This window comes from Myxocyprinus asiaticus, chromosome 46 (assembly GCF_019703515.2).
Source record: "Myxocyprinus asiaticus isolate MX2 ecotype Aquarium Trade chromosome 46, UBuf_Myxa_2, whole genome shotgun sequence".
In the NCBI taxonomy this organism is placed as follows: Eukaryota; Metazoa; Chordata; class Actinopteri; order Cypriniformes; family Catostomidae; genus Myxocyprinus; species Myxocyprinus asiaticus.
In genome coordinates this window covers 18,431,602-18,456,369 of record NC_059389.1, presented here as the reverse complement: position 1 = coordinate 18,456,369, position 24,768 = coordinate 18,431,602, and the positions used below count along the sequence as shown (strand labels likewise).

The 24,768-nt window shown below is 36.4% G+C and overlaps 1 protein-coding gene across 7 annotated transcripts in view; it reads left to right on the top strand.

Annotated features, from left to right (window-relative positions):
• Positions 1-1,905: 1,905 nt before the first annotated feature.
• The window catches only part of LOC127436336 (protection of telomeres protein 1-like), a 65,438-nt gene continuing 42,575 nt past the window's right edge, over positions 1,906-24,768 (top strand). For 2 of the 7 annotated variants that reach the window (XM_051690432.1, XM_051690431.1), the window contains exons 1-7: positions 1,912-1,968; positions 9,377-9,512; positions 13,060-13,138; positions 13,549-13,646; positions 21,688-21,795; positions 21,917-21,967; positions 23,593-23,698. In XM_051690432.1, the coding sequence (XP_051546392.1) occupies positions 9,393-9,512; positions 13,060-13,138; positions 13,549-13,646; positions 21,688-21,795; positions 21,917-21,967; positions 23,593-23,698 (562 nt within the window). In that variant the 5' untranslated portion in view covers positions 1,912-1,968; positions 9,377-9,392. Of the gene's footprint in view, positions 1,969-9,376; positions 9,513-13,059; positions 13,139-13,548; positions 13,647-18,343; positions 18,473-21,687; positions 21,796-21,916; positions 21,968-23,592; positions 23,699-24,768 lie in introns of those variants that run through there. The other 5 variants (XM_051690433.1, XM_051690436.1, XM_051690437.1 and 2 more) reach the window with 5 other exon arrangements.

Here is a 24,768-nt window from a genome sequence, read left to right as displayed (position 1 = left end):
GGAGACAATCCACTCATATTAACATTTGACATTTTGACATATAAGAATAAATAGATTGTGTGTCAAAGACAAGATTATAAAGACCACATTCCAACATTAGTATGACAATCAAATCCCGAATATCCCCTAGAACAAAAAAAACAACAAAAAAAAAAAACAAAACAAAAAAAAAGAAGAAAAACATGCGCATTAACCCCGCGCACAACAGTGCCAACTGGCGTCCATCCCTCCAAACAGTCCATGCATGCCTACGAGAGCCCCTGCGACAACCTTGCCGTCGGATTGCTCAAGTCCGGTGTTTCTATACACATTTTGTGAGACAGAATTATCCAGCAAAATATAATCTATAAAACAAACTCCAGCCAATAGGCAGAATTAACACAAAAAGCATTTAGCTTCAGCCATAAAACTTACCTGAAGGTGTGTTATTCTACAAAAAATAAACTCCAGCCGCTAGGTGGAACCAGCACAAAAATTATGCGCAGATTCTTCAAACAGTCAAACGAACGTTCAGTGAGCCGGTCCACTCGGCTGCAACATGAGTGCAAACAAATGACCCACTCACCCCAATGACTTTGCAAGAAATACTCCACAAAATAAACTCCAGCCGATAGGCGGCACTAGCACAAAAAACACGTGCAGGTTCCTCAAACTGTCCATTAGAAGTTCAGTGAGCCGGTCCACTCGGCTGCAACATGAGTGCATGCAAATGACCTACTCACTCCAGTGACCTTGCCAGAAACACTCCACAAAACAAACTCCAGCCGATAGGTGGAGTAAGCACAAAGAGTGTGTAGATTGATCTACAAAACCATCCCAATGGTGTGTTACTCTACAAAATAAACTCCAGCTGTTAGGTGGAACCAGCACAAAAAGAGCGCGCAGAATCTTCAAACAGTCAAGCGAATGTTCAGTGAGCTGGCCCATTCGGCTGCAACATGAGTATCACAAGATGACTTATTCACTCCATTAACTTTAGGAAGGACATCGCTTGCTGTGGACATGTGAGTGTTTTACGGCCATCCTTAGCATCTATTCTCAATTTGGCCGGGAATATCAGTGCAAAAGCGACCTTCCGTTAATGTAAAAATTTCTTGCATTCCTTGAATCGATCACATTTCTCTCATCGAGTTCGCAAAGTCTGGGAATAAGAAAATGTTGTGGTTCTTCCAAGAAAGACTTCTTTTACTCCTCGCCTCGCGTAACACCAGATCTTTATCAGATGATCTCAGAAATCTGGCCAGAATTGATCGGGGCCTGTCTCCTTCCACGGATCGTCGAGCCAGAACCCTGTGAGCTCGCTCAATTTCTAGCTTATGGCCTGTTATGTCGATGCAGATTCGGAAAGAGCCCGTCCAGGAATTTCACCGTATCCTGTCCTTCTTCACCCTCAGGATTTTGAATTCTTTGACATATTGTTCTCCTAGAACAGTTATGAAACAGAGTGTATTGAATCTCACCGGTTTATGTCATAAAAGGTGTTAAAACTAGCACAGTGTGCAGAGCTTGCCGTTCACACGTCCGATCCTTGCATGGCGTCACGTGACTCCCAAGGGTATTTTTATTAAAAGTTGTGGCAAGTTGTTACATTGATATTGGGGGAAGATGTAGCACGTCATATTATATGTTGTAATTTTATACAACTCATTATTTACCATTTCTGAATGGTAAATAATGAGTTGTATAAAATTATCTTTTCAATTTTTGCTGTTTCATAATGGTTTGTTTACATGTATATACATATATGTTTTGGAAGATTTCTTTGCTTTACATAGGCCTAGTATTTTTTATTTTTTTTTTAAGCATTTTTTTCTCAGTACAGTATCAATAAACGAACGTGTACTCCTTACGAAATGATTTTCGCGGTCTTTTGCGCGCTTCAGTGACGTAGTATCCGGTATAGTAAGCGCCCATTCAAACGTCAGGAGGAAGCTGAAGCCAGTGGTGTACGTGAGCACATAGAGCATAGTAAGTGTCTAATCGTTGATTAATGCATTTCTTCACACGAATCACCGCTGTCAAATCAAACATATCAACATGCATGAATGCAAATCTATATTTAGACTGAACATGCTGGGTAGCTTGGATTAAATAGGCTAACCTGGTAGGAAAATAGCGCGCTAAAAAGTTTACTTTGATGCTTTCCTCAGTTCTGCATGCCGTTTTACCAGAGTTTTACACTGTTTTGCTTGTTATTTTATGTTTAATTGCAAAGCTGCATCGATAAATGTTGCATTTGCTTGTCTTTAAGATCGTTTGAAATGCATAATGCATTTACTGCTGCGTGAAACGTCATTTATAATACATGTAGATGCATTAAATACTAAAGCAATGTCTAAAGTACTAATATATTTATGTGAGAGATATTTAAAGAGGTATCAAACTCAGTAAGTACTCCAGGAGCGATGTACTGTAATTTTAATGTGATGGCTCGTGTCTCCCTACCTTTGACAGTAATGACAGTCGCTGTTCAGCATACATGTCAATACATAAACTCAATTACATAAAGGCCATCAGTCATTGTAGCTAAACAGTCTTTGTCTTGCTTCAGTTTCCGAGAAAATAGTGGAGCGCATATCTCTCTAATTGTCATTATAATTTAGCGTGTTAATGGATCTTTAGCTAATGTGCCTGAGGTGCTGTTTCCTCTTGCTGTAGCTGTTGTGATGTTGGTGTTATTAGTGAATCGTTTTGTTAACAGAGGCTCATAGGGTCACATTATTCTTCCTGGAGCCGTTTCAAGGAAGGAGATGACACAAATTACACCAAGTGTGGAAGGTTTGTTTGTCCACTTATCTTAAAGTATGCAGTGGTCAGATTTCTATGTGTAAAAAAGAGTGATATTATTATGATTATTATTATTAGTTTACCTAATCATTATGTAAACTATATTTATTTTGTCATTTCTATTTGAAATATGTTTTATATGTGCTTGCAACTGCTTTAAGTTGTGGTTGAAATGTTTTTAGAAAACTTCAGCCTAAGGTGTGCTATGTATTTTTTTGTTTTATGGTGTTTTTTAATGGACTGAAAAGAGTTATATGGAGTCAAGCGGGAGCATTTATGGCATAATGATGATTACCACCAAAAATGTATTTCGATTCATCCATTCTTTTCTTTAAAAAAGAAAACATCTGGTTACAGTGAGATACTTACAATGGAAGTGAATAGGGCCAATCCGTAAACGTTACAATACTCATTATTTCAAAAGTAGGCTATAGCTGCAAAATGTAAACAATATGCATATTAACATGATTTTAGTGTGATAAAATTGCTTACTATTTTGTGGAAAGTTATATCCAATTTTACAACTTCATTGCCATGATGACATAATGCCGTAAACCCTAAAAAGGCTGTAAAAACTATCATTTAAACATCTTTAGAGGTCAAATAATACACAAGTTTTAACAAAAGAATGAATTGAAGTGCTCTTATAAAATTATAAACTTCACGTTCCTGTCTTTAAATTGGCCCCATTCACTTCCATTATAGTGCCCCACAGTAATGTCAATGTTTGCTTTAAAAAATAAAATTATATATATGTAATATATATATATATATATATATATATATATATATATATATATATAATTGCTTTTATTTTAGTTTTTGGTAATCAGCATTATGCCCCAAATGCTGTCGATTTAGCTTAACTTGTATTCAACACAAGATATTCCTTTAAGACATTTTAACACAAAATTGGATGAAAAATCCGAGGACAAAAAAGGATTGTGTGCCTGTTGAACTCCACAATAAATTGCAGATTTCCACAGAATTGTGACATTCTTAAAAGTTCTATGTATTCCCCATCTCTGCATGTTATTTATGAGATATTATGGCTAACTTCATAATGCTTTTAGGCTACCAATAAGAGTATAGTGCTCTCAGGTCCATGTAATAAATGTTTCTATGTTTAAATTCCTTCCGCAGAATTCTGCAGTTTTTCCCCAAAAAAATCAGTGCAGAAAATGCGAAAAAAGTCTGCAGATTCCATCTGGGCCTGTGATATGATATCTAGACAGCACGTGCTGAATTAAAGATCAATGTATTGATGTCATGTGACAGTGTAACCTTGTACTTTAAAATGATTATTGTTGCATTATGCGTTTCACATACTATTTTTAACAGATAGTAGGCAGTATTTATGTAGCCTATACTGCACAGTTAGCAGTAAACAGACTAAAAAGTGTACGCTAGTATTCCTTTCATTCCGAACATAACCATTCTTTATAATTAGAAAGTGAATTTAAATTGTCTTAATCAGTCATCAATCTATGTTGTTAAGGTGGATTAAGGCCTATTGATGGATTTACACTTTAAAACAGCACACTTTGAATCTGAGCATGAATCTTTTGTACTCCTGGTTTTGGAAAGGCGTACAATGTATTATCTGGGTTAATTAATTCTTTTTTGGAGTTGAGAAATCCCTTCAGGAATTAATTAGACACACCATGTATTGATTTTTCTTTATTCTCCTGAATTCTGTGTTTTTAACAGTAAAGCCTAATTCACTTTGTGTAGGCTTAGTTCCTTTCCGTTCCACTTCGGAGGTTTCAATTTCCTTTTTGGAGTGCCTGGGAGAAATGCGTAGGAATATTCATAAGCAGTAACAACATCACTACGGTTCATCTTGATGCCCTGTGTAATGATGTCTAACGTGCGTAGTATGGAGCGAATAGCGCAACTAGATCAAAATGTTCAAAAAACATCTGCGGTGCCAAGACACCTCAAATATCAAGAAAAATAGTTTTTGTTTTCAGGGATGGGTTTGAAAACATGAAACAGGGAATGCAAACATCAGTTCAGTCACGTAGATTGTTACGGTTCTTTAGCTCTGTATGAAGGTGAGGAGACACGTGACATTGTTAATTTCAGCCTTTTTAAACAACCTGGAGATTCATTAAACGTGCTGTCAGTGAAGTGTAAATTGATATTGTCGTGGATTTATTGGCAGTTCGTCAAGATCAGAGGTCGGTTCGAAAGCCTGTTTCAGAGGTAGACTTTCCATTCACCCATGATTTTCATTTTGGGTGTATTTTTAAATGTTCTTCAAGGTCAGTGCAGATGGACACGCAAAATCTGTTCTCTTTGACACTTGACACAATGACCCATAAGGCCACTTTTGTGCCGGCATAGCACACACTAGTCTAGCTCTACTCAACACAGTCCTCAAACCATTTCTTTGTGGACAGTGTGTTTACATGCACACCAATACACCATTAACTACAAAAAATTAGCGTATTCAAAACAAATCCGACAACACAAGAAAACATTTGCATTACATTTGAATTTGAAACCATCGGGTTATTCTCTGCTTTTAAATGCCAAAACACTTTCACACTTTGGATACGCCGGTAAAAATGGCAGTAAATGTGTTTACCTGCTGAGCAAAATGGGGAGAAATCTATATGTTCCGATCTGTGTTTGCTAAAAGTAATAGTTCATTTTCGCATCAGAAAATGGTTTGAGTTCCAGGACTGAGAAAGAATGTTATAAGTAACATGGCTAACACTGTTCTACATTACAGAGAAATACTAAACCATAATAATGAGTCTTTAAAATATACATTTTACAAGCGCACGCACGAAGCGACACAAGCAAAAGCGGTAATGATTCTGAATGTGTCAGAAAAACCAGCAAGGAGACTGTCTGAACATTTTGTTAATTTATAGAGAAATGCACATTAGGGTTGTGCAGACAGACAATGATCTCGGGGATCGATGATGGTCTGAGTGATCGCAAATAGCTGATTCCTTTGACGATGTCAAGATGATACTTGGCTCGTTTTCCCATTAATGTATTAAATTAATAATTATTCTTAGGCTTTTATTATTATCAAATTTATATTACAAATAATTTGCCCCACGGCACACAGACACACGCTTGGAGAAACACACTTTATTATATTATTAAGAACAGATGACAGAAATGCTGTGTATGCGCATGTATGACACGCTGTTTGTACAGAGGCGTGCAGTCTCGTGGACGCATGTAAAAGTTTCTCACTCTTTCTTTGTTTCTGTCTTCTGAATTTTTTTTTGCAAGAACAGTATCGTCTATGAGTGCTGCAAATGACCTCAGACATCTCAGCTCAGGAGGTGCTTTGAGTTCAGTTCACTTTATTTCCACAGAGCAGTTCATTGTGAACGCAACTCTGCAGCCTATACATCTGTGATTAAAACATAAAATAATACAAAAACATGTTCACCTTGAACCATGATTTATATTTCAGTGATTATTATCATAATTATAATTATTATTTTTACATTTATAATTGTTTTTGAGTCTTCATTTGTGTACGTAATTTTCCGCCTGCATGTTTAGAAGATACTTGCCGGTAAATGGAAAGGTGGTTACTTATATACAGGGTTGGGAGGGTTACTTCTGAAATGTATTCCACTACAGATTACAGAATACATGCTGTAAAATGTAATTTGTAACGTATTCCATTAGATTACTCAAGATCAGTAACGTATTCTAAATACTTTGGATTACTTCTTCAGCACTGGTAGATTTTTTCACTTGTTTTGACTATAAAAACTCTGCCAGTACAGTAAGACAAAATACACATGCTAAAAATACATTCTCTGAAAAACCTAAATATCTTTATGCAGCGTTGTTTCTAAAACAAGATAAATCAAACTGATCTTGTTTTAAGGATTTTTAGATATTTTTACAGGAAAACAATACAAACATGATTATCAAGAATAAGATTTTTGCCCAAATATCAAAGATCTTAATAGATAAAAAGAAATTATGATCTGACATGAATTTTCTTGATAAAAAAACTATGATCGTGTCTGGTAACGTGCATGTAAAATGGCTAGAAATAGCATTTTAGCTTAGCGTAAAGCTGACAATTTACACAAGGTTTATTTCTATTTCTTCTGCTCCAAACTTACTTCAAACTTACTTCTCTGTCTGCTCGTATGAATGTAACACATCATAAGAAAGTGTTTCACCGCTGTTCAAATGCACTTTGGATCACATCATTTATATGTATAAATGTTTTCCATCTGAAAGGACTAAATATTAAATGAAACAAAAGACAATAAAATGCAAAGTAATCTCTTCAGTAATCAAAATACTTTTTGAATGTAACTGTATTCTAATTACCAATGATTTCAATTGTAACTGTAGTGGAATACAGTTACTTATATTTTGTATGTTAAAAACGTATTCCCGTTACATGTATTCCGTAACTCCCCAACCCTGCTTATATATATATTTGCTTTTTCATTTTGTTTGGAGTGCAATTGGAATTTAGATTGCCGATTTAATTGGATATATATATATATATATATCCAATTATAATCTTGTGAAGGAGGGAACAAAACGAATTTATTCACACACATGATGTATTTTCCTGGACAATGAAATACCCGACTGGAAGAGAATGCACGGATGATGTAGGTTAGTTTCTAAAGAGATGCTGCCCTTCACAACTGTTGTTAAGCCATCTTTCAAAAAGTTGAACAACACACATTTTAATTGCACTTAATTTATTTCCAGTTTCATTTAAATTTTTTGTTAAAACAAATAAAAAATAAAGTTTGAAATCAAGGTGTCTTGCTTTGTGTAGGCATATCCCTAACCCTGCTTAACGAAAATTATGCCATAGTACCACCTAGCATCCAACCAGCGGTAATACTGGTGTTCATCGGTTTCCTGTGGAGTTTTTTTTTTTTTTTTTCTGCGACCAACCAACCAATCAAAACTTGGTCGACCAAGATTCTTCTCATCAACCAAGGTTTGGTCGACTATCATGGGGCAGCCCTAATTTACAGGAGTCTTGACATCACTGGGTTATTTCAGAGACTATTTAGCAGAGATGGCCACTTCTATTAAAATGAATGGGAGAAATTGGAATGCCCAACGGTCAATGGATGTAGAAAGGAAGTCACGCCTTTCAGGTAAAAGAGCCAATCACCTTTTAGATACAGACATCGCCTGTCAATTAACTCGAGAACACGCATGCTTATTAGCTATACAAGCCAGGTAAATTTGTTTTTTAGCGAAATCTGAGGTGAAGCACAATTTATGATACCAGTGTCATCAGATTTTACTGCTGATATGAAGTATGTTCTTTGATTGTAATCTTGACCAACCATTTTGGAGATTTCGGTCTTTTACCATTCAGGTAGATAGAAGCTGCACTTTCATGACTGGAAATAGCTTCCCGGGAGTGTTCCAAAGATGGCCACCAGTACACTGACTCAAAGACTTTGGTTATTCTTGATTTCTGATGTCAAAACGTAAAGAGACTTGTGCGGATTGGTTAAGATGGTAAAAATGTATTTACATGCAACATGATAATGGGGAAAAAATCTGTGTGTGTCGATCTGTTAATTCTTAAACCATTTATGACCATACCCTGATGAAGAAAAACCATTTAAGCCATGTACTTGACCTTGCATGTTGTCAGCTTATTAAGCATAATAGGTATAAGATTGTGCATGTAAACACGCTCACTGTATCAGTTCTGAATATTGGTTATCGGACATGTAAACATAAAAATAATCGTTTTCGTTATCGGTTGTAAAAAAGTGATATTGGTCCTTATAGCTGACACTTTTGATGTCTTTTCCACTTTCTGCTTGCTCTGCACCTCTTTTTGTCCTGTTTTTCCAATTATTTGATTCACTGGAGATGAAATTGAGGCTTCTTTGTGGCAGGCATCCAGCAGATGTGGTTTACAAGGGGTCGAGACTCCACAATGCTCAGAGGCAAATGGCCAGAAGGTCTATAAATGATCAAGGTCCTTGATAGAACGTTCACCCTGATGTTCAGGCCTTGAAGAGGTTTTTTGTGAACGCAAATCTGACGAAACTCCACTGAGTACAATGTTTGTGTTCTTCTTGACAAGTTGGAAGACTGGGATGTGCTATTGTACATTATCATGTTCAAAAGGAGCCACTTGAGATCTTTTTCATGTCAGCTTAGCATACAGTTTTGCTTGCATTGAGTTGAAGTTGAGCTACACCGGTAGTCGCTGTCAGAATTAATTAGTTTGATTTGTGACTCCTGCCGGTTTCTTCCATTGCCTTTCTTAACGCAAGATTGTGTGTGTGTTTGTAGGTATGTGGGGAGCTTAACCACATGGATACAAACACCCACGTACACACAATTCTTCACTCTCAATTAGTAAACCATATGAAATGTCTATTTTTGTGGATCAATGCCACATGGGCTTAATCGCTTGTGAGAGGTCTAGACATGTGACTTTGCCACAATACCTTGCTTTAGTCTGTGTATCGCTGCATTTAGAAGCTTATGACGTTCCTCAAAATCTTTTCACATTTCTTTGAATCAGAGCTTGCTTTGTTCTTTTGTTTGGCGACATATTAGCAATGCTTATTTGTTATTATTGTTACAGCTATCAGCAAAACGACATGCCTGTCCATACAGTCAACGATTCATCTGACCTAGACGCCAAGGTCCCTTCTCACCTTCAGCGTGTCTCTATAACAAGCCTTACTTTCACCTTTGACCCCTCACACAGATGTGTAAAGGTTTGATGACATTATTTCATTGGGTTCTCATCTAAAAAAAATCAAATCATTCTGTCCATTAAGGTCCTGCCTGATTGCTTCTATATCAGACATCACACTTCCTTTAAACTATTTAAATTGAATTAAATCTAGATGTATCTAATTAGAATTCAATTTCCCACTGAGAAAGGTAAGCCTAAAATCTTTTATCAGTGTTTTATACAAAAAAATGGCCCAAAAGCATTAAAGGGATAGTTCATCCAAATATGAAAATTCTGTCATCATTTACTCACCCTAATGTTGCTACAAACTCATATGATTTTCTTTCTTAAAGGGTTAGTTCACCCAAAAATGATAATCCTCTCATAATTTACTTACCTTTAAGCCATCCCAGATGTGTATGTTTTTCCTTCTTCAGCAGAACTGAAGTGAAGATTTGTATAAGCACATTTCAGCTCAGTTTGTCCATACAATGCAAGTGAATGGCGCCATCAGTCTGCTGGCTATTTGACAGTCCAAAAGGCATATTTAGGCAGCATAAATGTAATCCACATGGCTCCAGTCTTCAGAAGCAAATCGATATGTTTGTGTAAAAAATAAATAGATAATTAAAACTTTATTAACTTTAAAAACTTGCTTCCTGCCAGCAGTCGACACATCATGCAGCTGTTATATGACGTAAGCGCAATGGCGTGTTCACGCAAGAAGTCGGAAGCACCCGCTTTGTATACAACAGAGGAACGAATGTCACGCGAGTTAGGTCATTTCAAACAACAATCCAGCGCTGGGCAGAAGCAAAGATTTAAAGTTAAAAACTTTTTAATTATCGATTTGTTTCTTACACCAATCTATCGGTTTGCTTCAGAAGACATTAATTGATTGACTGGAGTTGTGTGGATTACTTTTATGCTGCCTAAATATGACATTTGGACCGTCAAATAGCTAGCAGACTGATGGCACCCATTCACTTGCATTTTATGGACAAACTGAGCTGAAATGTGCTTATAAAAAATCTTCACTTTGGTTTTGCTGAAGAAGGAAAGTCATACACATCTGGGATGGCTTAAAGGTGACTCAATCATGAGAGAATTTTTTTCTTTGGGTGAAGTAACCCTTTAAGGAGAGCACAAAAGTAGATTTCCATACCATAAAAGTGAATGGGGACAGACACTGTTGAGTTTGAAAAAAAAAAAAAAAAAAAAGCACCATAAAAGTAGACCACATTACTCGTGCACTTTATACCAAGTCTTCTGTCGTATTATAGCTTTGTGTGATGAACAGACTGAAATTTAAGTCTCAAAACTCATTTGCCTTCGTGGATATTCAAAAAGGCTTTAAAAGACTTGCACAAGTCTTATGGACTGCTTTTATGGCATTTTTTTTTTTTTTTTTAGCTCAGCAGCATCCATCCTCATTCACTTTCATTATATTAAAAAGAGCCACGTTAACATTAACAAAACATATATTTTTGTGTTCCACGGAAGAAAGGAAGTGATTCAGGTTTGGAACTACAGAATTTAAATTTTTGGGTGAACTATCTCTTTTTGGGCTGAAACGATTATTTGACGTTAATAAAAAACTGTCAACAAAAATTTCCATTGTCGAATAGTCGTTTGATATCATTTAACGTAACATGAGATCATATGAAACGCTAATGATGACGCGCGAGAGCAGCACCGCAGCTCGCGCTTGACTGAGGAGAGGAGGAAAACATGTTCAGATGCACTCTAAACTTTCCAAACAGCCTCAGGTGATGTAGATCGCAAAGTATGAGGGAATTATAATGCAAAAATACAAAATAAGTAAATACAGAAGCACTGTCATCGTGAAATAAAGCAGAGCTGCATCTGGCATTCCGCTTAAGCAAAACTTGCATGTCAGAGCATCTAAAAAGCAAACAACCTGGCATTATATCTTTAATGCATCCTTTATTAAAGTTCAAATAATAGGGAAGGGGGTCATAAACAAACTCCGAAAATGGCATTTCTCTGTGCGGTCAGCGCCGCTTCTATGAGTCGTGTGAAGGGGGAGAGATTGAAACTGCACCCGGCTGATGCACACTCTGGCGCGGGGCCGCTTGTCCCTCATGCACGTTTGCTGCAGCTAGATTATAACGTGATGGCTTGTGACATATTGAATCATAATATACTGTATATCACGGTGTGTATCTTATTGTGAAGAAAATCGGCGATATGCAGCTCTATTAAGAAGAGAAGAGTTTGTTCTTGTGACATAAAGATGGATCGAAGTGAACATAAAGGTGAGAGAGTGTAGTCTAGCCCATTGTACACTGCAACAAAATACATTTTTGATTAGTCTTTTTTTGGCTTGTTTTCCAAATATAATATCTAAAACTCCTTTAAAACAATGTACATTTACTTTCGGAGCTATACTGCAGAAGAAACAAATTGTTATCTGAGAATGCTGAATGCAGTATTTAATATTTAAATATTTTAAAATATCTAAAAATAGCTTACTTAAAACAAGATGCATTCACATGAGAAGCAACATACAAGATATTTAGACTTGCTTTTAGAGAATATATCTTGTATACGAGCATATTTTTTTCTTTACCGCACTGGCAGAAATATGAACAAGTGAAAAATTACACTTATATACTAAATACACTTATATTCAAGATACATTCTCTGAAAGCAAGTCTAAATATCTTGTTGCTTCTCAAGTAAATGTATCTTGTTTTAAGGATTTTTAGATAATTTAAATGGAAAACAAGACAAAAACTCTTGATTACAATTGGATTTTTTTGAAGTGAATTTTTTACTGAATTAAACTTAATAAAAATATTTTTTTTTCCTTGTAATTCAGTGAATGTCATTTAGAGGTATTTTTAAAAGATGATTTTGTCTTCTTTATTTTTAGTAAGCATGTTTAATACAACCTTTTAAGTCGAGGCACAAGCTGAATAGTCAGTTGAGAGCTAATGATTAATCATTGCAATAATCGCCGAATAGTCACATAATCATTCTAATTATCGTTAGGTTAGTCGATTATCAAAATAATCATTAGTTGCATCCCTAATCTCTTTTAATATTCATGGATGCTAGACACCATTTTTAAGTCATTCTTTCTAAACCATGACTGGAACTATAAAGCTCATTAACTCTCACAGGTCATCTATCAAATTCCAGTTGGTGTGTAATAGCCCCATCTTTAAGACTATTACACTGAATCTTTTGACAACAGAATTGTGTCACTATTCTTGTGTTTATGACTTTAGACGCTATAAAGCATTAGTTCACCCAAAAATCATGTTCTTAATGTCGTTCCAAACCCGTATTACTTCCATGGCATACAAACATTTTGCCTATAGGGGCTAGCCGGACACTTCAGCTGTTAAAAACGAGACAGCGTTCCGTTCTACTCGGGGCGCTGCATCTAGCTTTTTTTAGCGCAAGGACGTGTTCGGTGTGAACGCCCCCTAACACTTCCTGTTGTTTTTTTTTATGCAAAAGAGATCATATGGGTCTGGAACAACATGAGGATGAGTAAACGATGACTGAATTTGTTGGACGAACTATCCTTTTAAAGTGCTTATTTCTCTGGATAGGCTAGATTGGTTCACAAAGGTCCTGTGCTATCCTGCCTGCAGAAAGGTGTCATAGAAATGCTTAAAGCCGAGATCAGAGGTAAGATTGCCCATTTGAATTTAAATGCAAGGACAAAAATCTTGAACAAGCTGGCACAGATCAAGCTGATCTGTTTTGTCAGCAAAGAAAGTGTAGCTGTCTGGGATTCACATCTTGCATCCTGTTTATAGCAGCTCTGGTGCTTTAGGTTTTAAAAGATTTGTAGGTTTTGTTATCCAGGCAGCATGGCTTAGTTCCATGAAACTGTAAACTTATAAATAGAGTTGGGAATCAGCAGGAACCTGGTAAAACAATGTTTAGTATATTGTGATTCAAAACTTTTATATATTGCAATCTTTTACTTTTTCCTCATCTTAACTAGACTTCAGTGGGCTGTTGAAAAAGCTAAATGGCACTGAGCTGTTCTCACTCTGTCCTGGCTGTTTTCTCTCTCTCTCTCTCTCACTCAGAGGAGGACCCCCCTCAAAGCACCTCTGAACATACATCAATCAATGTCATTCTCTTTGGCACGTTGGCCAAGGACTTCTCCCAGTCTGTCAGACAAGGGGTAAGCTTCTGTAACGCATAAAATATTCATATGAATATTTGGGGAATATTCACATATAGATTTCTTTTTTCCACTGGAATAATTTTGTGTGGTATGGCTTAGTGGTTAGAGAGCTGCCATGTTGGTAACATCTGTGTGAAGCTATTTTAAGTCAGTACAAGTACAGCTCATGTCTACTTGAATGGGGAAAGACTGAAATCTCTAAAATGGTTGGTCAAGATTACGAGCCAGTAGGGGGTCTGGGTAGCTCAGCGAGTATTGGCGCTGACTACCACCCCTGGAGTTGTTCGTTCGAATCCAGGGTGTGCTGAGTGACTCCAGCCATGTCTCCTAAGCAACCAAATTGGCCCAGTTGCTAGGGAGGGTAGAGTTACATGGGGTAACCTCCTTGTGGTCGCGATTAGTGGTTCTCGCTCTCAATGAGGCACGTGGTAAGTTGTGCGTGGATCACGGTGAGTAGCATGAGCCTCCACATGCTGGGAGTCTCTGCGGTGTCATGCACAACGAGCCACATGATAAAATGCGTGGATTGACTGTCTCAGAAGCGGAGGCAACTGAGACTTGTCCTCCACCACCTGGATTGTGGTGAGTCACCGCGTCACCTCGAGGACCTACTAAGTAGTGGCAATTGGGCATTCCAAATTGGGGAGAAAAGGGGATAAAAAAAATAAAACTATATATAAAAAAAATAAAAAAAGATTATGAGCTAATAACATTTCAAATCAGCAATAGAATCTGACAAAAGGTGTATCAACAATTGTGCTTATTTATCTCAGATCATGCTTAAAAAAATGCTATTTTTCAGGCTGGTCCAAATGTGCATGCGCATTCTCGAGTAAACTGACAGGTGATGTCTCTATCAAAAAGCTGGTTGGCTCTTTTAACTTCCATTCCAAGACCCGCCATATTACGATTTCACCTATTCAAATGTATACCAGTGACCTGATATATCCTAATGTCTCTGGTTTGACATGATAAAGTGTTAAGCAGTAAATTTGATCATTTCCCATTTTTGGCTTAACCAGCAATGACTACGACAATCAATGCATTTTTTCAGTTGCTTGGTTTCTATTTGTCAAGATGTTTTAATAGCGTCCAATTTAAACTTTAGTAGCAAAAAAACAGCGATGAAGTTGGTAAGTTTGATTTAATGTTTGCAGACAAGGTGGAGAGAATGCTAACATTAGCTGTTCAAATGGTTAGAACAATGTTACAAGGTCAAGGATGAAAACTGCTCACCTTTCGTGTTAATTAGCCATTTTAAATGAACAAATGTCACATATGATTTATGCAGATCCACTGAGTTTATTTTCAGGGGTGTGTCACACGAATTCACATGAGTGAGAGTGTTCCAAACGCACACAGGACAAAGCACAGTCTTTTCCTCAGTGCTTTATTCGTACCACCTGGCCGGGGGGAGAAGCTCCTGTGTCTTCTTAACCCAACACACACACATGGCAGGCTTATATAGGTTGTTAACAAATTACATGTGATTTGACCTCAGAAGATTTCTCATGTGATATGAACTCAGCAAAATGTTTGTTAGGGATGTATTGTATATCCTTGAGCACACGAGTTGTCATACGATCGGACCCCAGCAGTATGTTCGTTATAACAAGGAGACACTGTCCTCCACTTAAAAAAACAGATTGGTCAACTATTTCAACTCATAGGGCTGCTCTCATACTGCATCTTCCAGGCCAAAGTATGTTATACATAAATAATAATGTTCTAATATACCTAACCATTATAATTTCTTTCACAGGTGGATTTTAGGGCTGCACGATATATAGCATTTATCGAAATATCGTAAATTAGCATATTGCAAGGGCTTGCGATAATACATTAAAAAGTAACGTTTATGGCGACTCAGATTTCCGAGAATAGGCTGGTTGCGCGATTGTAACTTGGTGTGCGTGTTCTCTGGGATTTAAGTCGTTTTTTCCCCTCCCAATAAACCTTTTGTATATTTTGGGTAGTTTGAATGCTCATACAGTATTTATTAGCCTATATGACAATGTTTACTCTATAATGTTTCTATTGTTATACATTGTAGATGATTGTAAGAATGCATATTTTATTTCTCTTATCTGTTTGTTAGAGATGGAAGAACAGACATTTCAAAATAAGATGGTGTATTTCCATCTTGTTTAAGGTTAAAAGTCTCGTGTTATGCACCAAATCTTCATTTTTATTTTTTTATTTTTTTATTATTGGGTTGCACAAAATTGTTTTTTTTTTTCTGAAATTTTAGTATTTTGGATTCTCTTTGCCTCAGTGTCTGTGCCTTATTTTTTTTTTTTACATTTATTTTTAAAACTATCGGCTGATAAATCAGTTATCTGCCTTTTCCATCAGCTTAGTTAGTGGTTTTGGCAAAATCCATTGTCAGTTGACCTCTACTTGAGAGAGGTGCCTTCAGTCAAAACTCCATTTACTATCTCAAATGGTGCACAGAAAGACTTTCTCCCCAAGGATTCTCCTTTCTGTCACCCGGCAAGATGATCTGTTGCTTACTGGAAGAAATCGTCCCCCATGTCCACTCATATTTCCTAGTAATGCTCTAGACTTTGGCTCTGAATCTTCCTGTTCTCAGAGTTGGAGATCAGACTTGGTAATCTGCAATGGTCATAGTCGTTATGAACATTTCATTGTGCAACACAACATAAAAGTTCTTTGTGAAGTGCAGCAAAATAACTTTTGTGGCAAACAACCACCTCTATTTGTGCTTGTTGTTGCCAGTAGCATTTTTGGAAGACAGATTATTAAACTGCCATTTGGCTTGGTAGCAGCAATACTTAACAGTGGCAGAAGATAAAGCTTTCAGTTGGTGAACTATCATGATACTTGGCAGCTTCTGCATAACGATAGAGTGAAACATTATCAGTTAAATCTCTGAATATCTGCGAGCAAGGATTAAACACTTAGAGACATTCTGCAAGTCCTCCAGCTTTATTTATACAGACTTCTGAAAATAATTGCAAGTCTTAGTTGTTTTTAAGAATAAGGGATGCAGGGACTCAGTTTGAATTAGTCTCAAGGTCAATAATTAGGGATGCTTGCTAAGGCAATCAAGTCTGTCTCCCTACACTCAAAAACCACTTAGGCCTATATATTTGCATATATCTGAATATTTTGCAGTAAACTTTAAATATATTGATTCTGTACTTATTATAAACAACTTAAAATCAGTAGGGCTGCAACAACTAATCGATAAAATCGATAATGAAAATCATCGACAACGTATTTAATTATCAATTAGTTGGATATCCGCAGCCAGCACGGAGAAGCTCCGTCAGTGACTTCACTTTACAGCCCAGTGAAAAATGTGTTGCATGATGAAATTCGTTTGAAAAATGGAGGCAAATTGAAGTAGAAAAAACATGACCCAAGACGTCCAGCACACGAGCACTTTATAAACACTTCAAAGAAGATAATAGTAAGCATGTGGAGCGGTTGCTTCATCAGGTGCATTGAAAGAGGGCTTGTGCTGTTTGATGCGCTTAAAGAGTTGTTTCTCTTCAGCGCATAAGTTAAATTTGACTGCTATTTTCTATGTTTTATAATCTATACATGTTATGAATTCAAAATCAGGCGTGTATTTCCACGTATTTTGCAAAACTCTTTGTTTTTACCAGAAGCGAGTCTCCGTTAAACTTCACTGAGCAAACGTGCGCGCATCCACGTCAATCAAACCGATTGCAATGGAGAAAGGGAGCGCCATCATTTTGATTAAACTCTTGCAACATCATACTGCACTTTCAGTGTCAGTGTAATCAATCATACAGCTTTCATGGATGTCATGGTCATGTGTGCAAGTTTTTGAAGTGTTTTAGATCTTTCTCATCATGTAACCGCATGTAATACAGTGAGCACCAGGATGAGACTTTTCAGCACAAAAGTGAATTTGCACTGTGTTTGCATATGATTGTACTGTATTCAGCTTTTTAAATTGTCGTCATTGGCCGATAAAATTTCCTGTTTGGCTGATTTGTTTCTTAAGGGTGCCGAGAATCACCTGCTGGCATGTGAAGCGACTGAGACATGTAAACAACCAGTAACAGTTCATTTTGTTGTTACGTGCCATCATGTTGCTACAAAAATAGACCGGTGTGCAACACAGTCTCATTTAAACGGTCCGCATATCAGAGCAGCAGCAGATGCGTTTGAGCTCATAATGTTAAAGTGCTCATCTGTGTTTTTCTTCCTCTCTCACCTCAACAGTTCCCTGTAACTTTTAACTGTCTTGTATAATGATAAAAAGGCAAATATCAATAAAACAAATATCATATACCGTCTGCAAATATGCGCATATCTCGTTTAAACAGATGTAATAACCCAACCTCACACAACTTGAGCAGATTCAGCATCCTGTGGAGCGCTCATTTATTTACCTCTAAAGCACATATTCTAACAGTCACTCCTCAACAGTTCCCTGTCACCTTTAACTTACTTTTCTAATGATAAAAGGCAAATATCAATAAAACTTGTATTATATACCATTTGCAAATGTGCAGATATTTCGTTTAAACAGATGTAATTCACAAACCTCACGAAAATCCAGCGTTTTCTTCCCGTTGAGCGCTCATCTAATATCTTCCTTTGAAGTGTATATTCCATCAGCCAGAATCAAAGACTTCAGGATCAAAAGTTCCTCTGATTCACAAATCATGACGGTCATTCCATGTCAATCCAAGCAGGCAATCCAGGCCGTTTAAACTGTCAAGAGATTGCTGCTTGCGCTGGATCCACAGAAGCGCGTGAGTGCAACTTCAAGGCTGCATCTGAAACCAGGAAAATGCTGCCTCTGGAGGCTGTATTTGGAGGTAGGATGAAAATAAGGTGCTTTTCAAACTGTTCGAAGACCAGTTTCCTTAAGAGTTCCATTCATTCAAAACAACTGTCAGTTAAGCCATTAACTGATTAGGCAGCAAGGTAGCAAGTCAGCTGCCTACATTTTAAAATGCAACCTAAGGTAGAAGTGCTTCACGTGTAAATGTATTATTCACTATGCACTGTATGTACAATTGGTTTGATTCGGCATTTCTTGAGTAAATGCGATTGTTAATGCGCACATGCCATCCATGGTTGCTGGACTACTGTGTGTACTGTTATTTCCTTATTCCTAATATATTAACAATTTCTTCATGGGCAAATTAATTACTAAAATTTAATGACTAAACAGAAATCTGAAGAAACTGCTATCTACCATTTAAAATACAATATTATTTTTTAGTTTCGTGTGAAATTGAGCAAATATAGTGCTAAATTAGAGTTTATATATATATGTATATATATATATATATGTATGTATGTATGTATGTATGTTCAAAGTTTTGTGAGAGTATAGAATCGATCAGTGCAGTAAACCAAATCCTTACGCCCTTTATCATTTCTGTTTCTTAAAAAATAAAATTGTAATAAAATACAGGAAATTTTTTTATTTATCCAATTAATCGAATAAATAATCGAAGATTAATCAATTATCAAAATAATTGTTAGTTGCAGCCCTAAAAATTCCATTTGTAATTCAGTTACATCATCCCCAATGATTCATGGGATTGTAGTTCATTCCCTCATTAAAGACGGTAAGTACATAGTCTTGTACCTTTGTCTTTGTCTGAAATTCAAATACTTTTTTGCTTCAGATCAAAGTTTGTAATGTTGTGATTTACCTCAGAGCTGGTTGGTTTGGTTCATGTCTTCAGAACTCTTTTATGAAGTACTTCATTAAATCCCTATAGGAAAAATGAATTAAAAAATTACTTGCAGAAACAAGATGGCTTAAAAAGTGAGCGGGCACTGTTGCAAAAATAATGTTTTCAAACAGGTTTAACGAACATGCCTCCTGTCTGCTAGTAGTCAATCAAACAGATTAAAGGTAGACCGAAATATCAGTTTTACTGATTAAGCGGTGCCGATAGTTGCTTTTTGGAACTGTTGTTTTTTTGTTTTTTTTATTCCTCTGTGGCCGCCGCTGGAGGAGTCTACAATTAGAGCAAATTAGCTATACAGTATAATAATGGTCTTTAGAGGTGAAATAAAAGCAATCACTGACTGACAATATTCATCCATATTTTTTTATCCTCACCTCAATGCAAATTTGGTTATTTTGATTAGTTAATCAGTGTTCTAAATTAAAGCGAGTGCATGAAAAGAAAAATGTGAGTATTTGGAAACTTGCCCCGTCAGCACATACATTGTGTCTCCAACTTCATATCTAATGAATAATAATAAAATCTAATCTGGTGAAATATATATACAGTATATATTTACAAAATCCTTAATCTGATGAATATACACTGGCAGACAAAAGTTTGGAATAATGTAAAGTTTTTGCTGTTTCAGAAGGAAATTGGTACTTTAATTCACCAAAGAGGCATTCAACTGATCACAAAGTATAGTCAGGACATTACTGATGTAAAAAACAGCACCATCACTATTTGAAAAAAGTCATTTTTGATCAAATATAGACAGGCCCCATTTCCAGCAGCCATCACTCCAACACCTTATCTTTGAGTAATCATTTGCTAATTGCTAAATTGCTAATTAGGTACTAGAAAATCACTTGCCATTATATCAAACACAGTTGAAAGCTATTTGATTCATTAAATGAAGCTTAATATTGCCTTTGTGTTTGTTTTTGAGTTGCCACAGTATGCAATAGACTGGCATGTCTTAAGGTCAATATTAGGTCAAAAATGGCAAAAAAGAAACAGCTTTCTCTAGAAACTCGTCAGTCAATCATTGCTTTGAGGAATGAAGGCTATACAATGCTTGAAATGGCCAAAAAAACCCTGAAGATTTCATACAAAGGTGTACACTACAGTCTTCAAAGAAAAAGGACAACTGGCTCTAACAAGGACAGAAAGAGATGTGGAAGGCCAGATGTACAACCAAACAAGAGGATAAGTACATCAGATCTCTAGTTTTAGAAGTATATGCCTCACATGTCCTCAGCTGACAGCTTCATTGAATTCTACCCACTCAACACCAGTTTCATGTACAACAGTAAAGAGAAGACTCAGGGGTGCAGGCCTTATGGGAAGAATTGCAAGGAAAAAGCCACTTTTGAAACAGAAAAACAAAAAGAAAAGGTTAGAGTGGGCAAAGAAACAGACATTGGACAACAGATAATTGGAAAAGAGTGTTATGGATCTCAACCCCATTGAGCTTTTGTGGGATCAGCTAGACTTTAAGGTGCGTGAGAAGTGCCCGATAAGATAGCCACATCTATGGCAAGTGTTACAGGAAGCATGGGGTGAAATGTCACCTGAGTATCTGGACAAACTGACAGCTAGAATGCAAAGCTGTCGTTGCTGCACGTAGAGGATTTTTTGATGAGAACTCTTTGTAGTTTAAGAAGTTCTGATTTTTTTTTTTTTTTTCAAATTGTAATAGTAATTTTTCACGTTATTAATGTCCTGACTGTACATTGTGATCAGTTGAATGCCACTTTGGTGAATAAAAGTACCAATTTCCTCCCATAAGAGCAAAATCTGTACATTATTCCAAACTTTTGGCCACCAGTGTATAAGCTATAAAAAGCTTAATTTGGTAAATTGTTAAATATAAAGTATTGTAACAGTGTCAAGTCTCTGTCATTTCAAAATAAGAGTCCAGAAACAAGTGAATTTTGGGCTTGTTCGTAGTCCTGCATTATGCTCAAAATTTTTGTTGCACAGTAAACTGCATCTGGGATTTTATTCATTTTGGACTCTAGGTCATAGCAAGGAAAAGCTAAGAAAGTTTTTTTTTTTAACATTCAATAAATCAATTTAAAAAACTATTGGCCGATTAATCACTTATCAGCCCTTTTCACCACCTTAGATATTGGTATCGGCAAAATCAACTATCGGTCAACCTCTAAAACAGATAGCCCCGCCCCAGACTCACTCCATTGGTTGAGCCAATGTTGCTGTGTCGAGATGCTCAAACAGATCAATAAAGAGACACTGAGTCTCTATCAGAATGTCTTGCTTACAGTTGTCTCTGCATATTAAGCATCGGAAATTCATTACCTTTACTGTTTTCTCTTTAGGATGTTGTCGTATTAGCTGGCTTCACCATCAGAAAGTCTCCGTCTTTTCTAAGAGACAAACTGCATCCCTGTCACCTGGAGATGGATGATAAAGACGCCTGTGTTTTTGTAAGTGTTGACTGCATGCATTTTCAAATCCTCAGCATCCTCGTCTTGAGCTTAACTAGAAACAATATTTCTTGTTCTATTTCTATACTTTCATTTGATCTCATCGGGATGTGTTTGATAGGTGTGTCCCTCGGCCTCCTCTTCCCACGGGCCCGCTGTCATCAGTTCTGAGGTGCAGTATGTGTTTCCTTTCATGTAGATATCAGAGACAAATCCCTTCCACTTTGTCCCAATACCAGATCTGCCAGTTATCCCTCAAAGATCAAGCAGATTCTTTATCTTAATTGGCTTCTGTCTGCTGGCTTTTGCCTCTGTCCGATTGTGTGATTGGTTGCTCCTTTGCTTGAGCATGGTGTCGTTTTTAATTTGCCACCATCTTTTACATTTGCTTGAGCCAGATCAGGAGCTTTAAGACTAAATGTCCCCAGACACATTCAGTCCAGTTTAAATAAAGTCAGGAACAATAGCCCAGTTGAATTGGTGAATCTCACCAAGAAATGCCTGGGTCATATTTTGTCACAAAATGAAAAGAAGCAAATCAGAAATTCTGTTTTGCATAAGAAAAGAAAGCCTACAGGTCTTTACCAAGACTTTTTGCATTATTACCATTCACAAAATCCTCACTGTAATGCAAAGGAATCTAATTTTCATTACTTTTATGTGAAAAACTTTATTGTCATTTCTGCAATACAGTATTGAAAATCATCCTGGCTGAACACAATGTTTTGTTTTTGTTTTTCTAATCAGAATACATTAAATATAGTACAACAAATATTGCCATGATGAATATTTACAATTGTACTATATAAATGTAATTTACAATTTAAATTATATATATATATATATATATATATATATATATATATATATATATATATATATAATTTTTGTTTTTTCACATTACAGGAGGCTACTGACAATTGGGGGAGGGGTTTAAATGTTCTCATTTGTCATAAATTATTTCACATGGAAAGCCTGTTAATATAATAGAATTTTAAAATGATTACTTAAAAAATCATGGAACTTTCTATACATAGTATATTTACACTTAATGAGCACTTTATTAGGAAGACCTGTACACCTGCTTATTCATGTGATTATCTAACAATCATGTGGCAGCAGTGCAGTGTATAAAATCATGCAGATACGGGTCAAGAGCTTCAGTTAATGTTCACATCAACCATCAGAATGGGGAAAAATGTGATCTCAGTGATTTCGATCGTGTCATGATTGTTGGTGCCAGACGGGCTGGTTTGAGTATTTCTGTAGCTGCTGATCTCCTGGGATTTTCACACACAACAGTCTCTAGAGTTTAATCAGAATGGTGCCAAAAACAAAAAACATCCAGTGAGCAGCAGTTCTGCAGATGGAAATGCCTTGTTGATGACAGAGGTCAACAGAAAATGGCCAGACTGGTTCAAGCTGACAGAAATACAGTAACTCAGATAAACACTCTCTACAATTGTAGTGAGCCGAATAGCATCTCAGAATGCACAACACATTCAAACCTTGAGGCGGGTGGGCTACAACAGCAGAAGACCACATTGAGCACATTATTGGGACCATAGTGTTTCTGATAAAGTACTCAGTGAGTGTATTTTTAGTTAAGTTCAGCTTTAAAATTATTCAATGGCTATAAAATATTTCATTTGCCAGAACTTTCTCTCTGTAAGTGCAGTCTATATAAAATAAATTTATAAAAGCCTTATCTAGAAAAGTCATGGAAATTAATTGGTTACCTGCTCGCATTTGATTCGTTGACATAAATGGCAATAAACCTGCTTTATTTCTGTGTAGGGAAAGTACACATATTCTTCCCTAAACCATTTGAAGCCCAGAACAGTGGTGAACATCTACGGTGTGGTGACCTTCTTCAAACAGCCATTCCCTTCCAAAGGCTCAGGTCAGTGAATCTCCCTCATCCCACTGAGACTGTAATAGGCTCTCCCATTTTCTCTGGAGACTGGAGCCAGAGGAAAGGTGACTTTCTAAATGACTTTCACGGCCACTTTTGAAATAACCATAAAAACTGAGTGAAACGATAATGGATCATGAATGAGACATCCTAGAGGTAGGTTTTTAGGTTGAGGGTGGGTTTGTTACATTATTCTTTGCACTTTAGTGATCAAATAACATCAGAGTAAACCAAAACAAAACTGCGACCTTGGCTAGTACTTATAATTCATATTCTAATGCAGTGGCTTTCAACTGGTGTACCGCGACTCTAAAATGAGTCACACGTCGATTCTGATTGGGTAGCAAATTGTCAAATTTTAAAAGGATGGAGCATATCTTTTGTTGCTGACGTATATATGCATTAGGGCTGGGGGATGTCTTAAAATATTATTTCTTGATAGATTTTGCAGCCTATTGACGATATTCAATATGTGTCTCGATAATTATGTATTTGCTCTAAAATGGCTCAAAAATGTTTTGTTTTTTTTATCTGAGGAACCATCATTACATCCAAACAGCCATTGTAGCCAAGTAGATTCAACGTTTTAAAGACATTCAATTAAAATATAAAAATTTGATTTTCATTAAATAAACACAAGGGAGAATGAAATTCAATCATTTTCATTGATATGCACTTTATATTTATATTTCATACACAATGACACATAGTAGCTTAATAAAAAGCATTATTTACCTTCAAATGTTTTTATGAATGCATTTTTGTGAATGAACAAGGTGTGCAAAGGCACTTCACTGACTTATTTTTGAAACCCCAGTTGAACACTGCATAATACTAAATTATTACTATGGGACACGCCATGTTTATTATTAATATAATGTTGAATTATCATTATTAGTCTGATTATTAGATTTGCGTTATACAAAGTAATATATTTCTGTCCTCTTTACTTCACCTCCACCTGGGGGCTTTTATTTTGACACCGAAAGTGCTGCTGTATTTACTTCAACTTCACAAGGGGCTTTTATTTTGACACAGAAAAGGCGATGTGTAAAAGT